General features: G+C 52.8%; 1 protein-coding gene across 1 annotated transcript in view; it reads left to right on the forward strand.

Annotated features, from left to right (window-relative positions):
* Window positions 1-2,666, forward strand: part of BHLHE40 (basic helix-loop-helix family, member e40) — a 7,934-nt gene extending 5,268 nt beyond the window's left edge. The window contains exons 2-4 of the mRNA XM_009882883.1: window positions 8-100; window positions 646-769; window positions 1,807-2,666. Of these exons, the coding sequence (XP_009881185.1) occupies window positions 8-100; window positions 646-769; window positions 1,807-2,666 (1,077 nt within the window). The remainder of the gene's footprint in view (window positions 1-7; window positions 101-645; window positions 770-1,806) is intronic.
* The last annotated feature ends 1,058 nt before the right edge of the window (window positions 2,667-3,724 follow it).

A 3,724-nucleotide genomic window follows, 5' to 3' on the forward strand; every position in this document is an offset into this window, starting at 1 on the left:
CTACAAGCTGCACCGCCTCATCGAGAAGAAGAGGCGCGACAGGATCAACGAGTGCATCGCCCAGCTGAAGGACCTGCTGCCCGAGCACCTCAAGCTGACGGTACGCACCACCGCCCGCGCTCTGCCTCTTATTTCAGTGGGGATTCGGGGGGTTGGAGTTGTTGGGTGGTTTTTTCCTTCCCCCCCCCAGCTTTTTCTTTTCTTTGCTCCCCCTTGTGCCCCCTGCCCCGTGGTTGGGCTCGGGAGCGCATCCCAAACTTTCCCGGGAGCGGAGTCCCCGAGTGGCTTGGGGAGATGAGGGGCTCACCCCCCCACACCTCCCCCTACCAGGTCCCCCTGGGCTAAGGTCACGATGACGGCAGGAACAGATCAATAAAATACTTCTCTTTGAGCTGTGCAGCGGCACCGAAAATCCCCGTAAGATTCCCCGATAGCCGTTTTCTGCAGCCTGCTGTTAAATTTGTTTTCAGGGAATGTTGTGGTTCGTAGTCCTGTGCTGTTGAGGATCAAGGCTCTGCCTTTAAGCCTTTTCTCCAAACCGCGTCGGTGCTTCCGCTGTTACTCGGCAAACGTTGGCAGTCCCGCCGGGCTCCTGCGTGCGTGGCCGACCCCACGGCAGACGCCAACCTGTCCCTTTGCTTTCAGACTCTGGGTCACCTGGAGAAGGCTGTGGTTCTCGAGCTCACCTTGAAGCATGTGAAAGCCCTGACCAATCTCATTGAGCAGCAGCAGCAGAAAATAATTGCTTTGCAGAATGGTTTACAAGCGGGTGAGTATTCAAATCGTGTCGTGTGAGAACCTGCGTGCGCTTGATGGACTTTCTCTCGGAGTCTTTGAAATGCAGTTGTGACACTTCGTTCCGAGGAGGGAGGAGGCAGGAGTCCTTGCCTTTAATCGCCGTCGTTTTCTCTTGCTTTGCTTATGAGCTTTTGCAAAAAAAGATGCGTTTCTCACTGTGGTCGATGTAGAGTGCCCTGTGGAGGTGTTTTGAAATTAAATTGGATTTTAAGTAGTTTTATTTAAAGCCCAGGTTTGCTGGGAGGTTCTCTCCAAAGCCGTTCGAATCTTTCCGTTTGTGTTCATGAGCTTTGGCTCAAACCCAGTTCCGTTTGTTTGAGTTTGTTTGTTTGTTTTCTGAAAATGCATACAAATCTGCTTTTTATACACACCTTTTTTAGGTCTCTTTGTAAACGGGCTGGCCTGTGTTCTGCAGGCAGAGAGGGGACCCGGTGCATCAGCACATCACGCTTTAGATGTACTTCCTCCTTCTGTTTTCACATGTGGCACTCACGTGAATCTGATAAAGTAAAATTTAGTTTTTCTGAAGAGCCTTCCACGGCTCTGACAGCCACAGGGAGTGCAATAGAGCTTTAAGCTGAAGCAAAACCGCCCGAGGTTGGCGGAGCTGCTGGGGGTAGACGTGCGCCAGGAGGTCTCTGCCCGGAGGTGGGGGTGAGGAGCCGACTGCCTTCCCCGGGGTGTTCCCTGCAGAAGGCACCGGCCTGACTCACTCCTTCGCCCCCTCCTTCAGCACCTGTTGAAGGTGGCGTATACGGTAAATACAGAACTAAAAAAAAAAAGTTTAAAGTTACTACGTAAAAGCAGACAGAGGGATGTTGAAATAAAAGCGCACGCTTAGGCAGAAATCGGGGGAACGTCTGCAAAATTCGGGTTGCCCATGGAGTTCACCTCTCCAGCTGGGCTGTAACCAGAGTTTGGTATCGCCTCCAGTCCCCCTCGAAGATGGTAACGGAACTATTTAGCACGTTGTTAATTTTTAATTTCTTTCTGTTAATGTTTCCTCAGGTGACCTGTCATCAAGAAACCTCGACTCCAGCCAGGAAATGTTTCGATCCGGTTTCCAGATGTGTGCCAAGGAAATGCTGCAATACCTGGCGAAGCACGAGAACGGCAAGGACCTGAAGTCGTCCCAGCTGGTCAGCCATCTGCACCGAATGGCCTCCGAGGTGCTCCAGGGCGGAGCCGGCCGCAAGCCTGGAGACATCCCTCCTAAAATGGTGGACTTGAAAGAGAAACCCGTCTCCTTGACCAAAGCGGCGGAGGGCCACGGGAAAAACTGCGTGCCCGTGATCCAGAGGACATTTGCTCACTCCAGCGGGGAGCAGAGCGGCAGCGACACGGACACGGACAGCGGGTACGGGGGAGAGCTGGAAAAAAGTGACTCCAAATCCGAACAGCAGTATTTCAAAAAGGATACCGAACTCAAGTACGCCGTCCAGGAGAGAATAAGCTCTATTAAGCAGGAGACTGAGGACCCGCCGGCCAAAAGGAGCAGGCTGGAGTCGCCGGAGGCCGAGGGCCCTTTTGGCAGCGACATGATGGGCTCCTCCAGCAGCTTCCTGGGCCCCCACGCGCACCAGCCCCCCCTGTGCCTGCCTTTCTATTTGATCCCGCCGTCCGCAACAGCCTATCTGCCCATGCTGGAGAAGTGCTGGTACCCGGCGTCCGTTCCCGTCCTGTACCCCAGCCTCCCGGCCTCCGCCGCGGCGCTGACGGGCTTCATGAACCCCGATAAAATCTCCCCACCTCTGCTGATGCCCCAGAGACTCCCTTCTCCCGTCCCGGCCCATTCCCCTATCGACTCCTCGGCTCTGCTTCAGGCTTTGAAGCAAATTCCTCCTTTGAACTTGGAAACCAAAGACTAAGCGCAGTGTGACTTTTTTTTTTTTCCTTTTTTTTTTTTTAAGTTTGAGACTGTTTCACTTTTATATATTGGCTGGACTGCGGTGTGGGGATAAGGTTCACTGCGCGTAGGAAGCGAAATCCCCTTTTCTCTGACTTGTCAGGTAGCTTGGAGAAGGATGAAGGATGCGCCCAGGTTAGCGATTCAGAACTACTTCCAAAAGAAACAAACAAACAAACAAACAAAAAACAACAAAAGAGGTTTTTCTGCTTTACCCCTTACCTTCCTCCCTCTCTGCGTCTACAGAACAACCGTTGACTCGGTCAGCTGCGACTATATTGCAAAGCTGTGAAAAAATAGTCCATTAGGCAAACTTGGCTTTAGGGTCTGTGACTATAAAAATACGGTACTTCTCATAAGGGCTTTTAAGGCAACGGCCCCACTGCCGGCAGTTTGAGCTGAACTGATTTCGGTGCCCCATCAGTCGCCGGTGTCCGAGCGACGGGCGCGGTGGTGGTGGCAATGCCACCGACAGCGTTAGGAGGAGCAGAGCGGCGGTCACTGCTTGGTCGTGCACAGTCAGGTAGACTTAAGACGGGTTTCTCTCCACACCTTTGCTGATATATATATATATATATATATATTTTAAGAAATAAAACGTAGATGCTGCTTGGAAGCTTTACATGGCGTACATCTAATAAATAAATTAACACGCGCCCCTTCCTGTAACTTGAGCTGCTAGTTTGGGCCGGGTAGGGGAGAAAATTTTCGGGAGCGCCGGCGGCGGGGGCCCAGCCGGTGACGTCCCGGCGCGCGGCGAGTCGAGAGCTCCGTGCAAGAGGGAGCAATTCAGCCGGAGCGGACGGCACGATGCCCGCTGAATACGCCCCTGTCAGTGCCTTTGAAAAATGACAAGGCTGGGATTTTCAAAGGAGTCTAATCCCGGTGGGGTTTGAGCATCTGAATTCCGTAGTCTCCTTGGCAAACCCTGGCCCACATTACTGTATTAAGTAAAGAGGGTTCGGGTGCTGACACTTGTCCCATTAAACGGCGAGGGTCTTTCTCCGCAGAGGAACACCG

This window comes from Charadrius vociferus, unplaced genomic scaffold (genome assembly GCF_000708025.1).
Source record: "Charadrius vociferus isolate BGI_N301 unplaced genomic scaffold, ASM70802v2 scaffold433, whole genome shotgun sequence".
NCBI lineage: Eukaryota > Metazoa > Chordata > Aves > Charadriiformes > Charadriidae > Charadrius > Charadrius vociferus.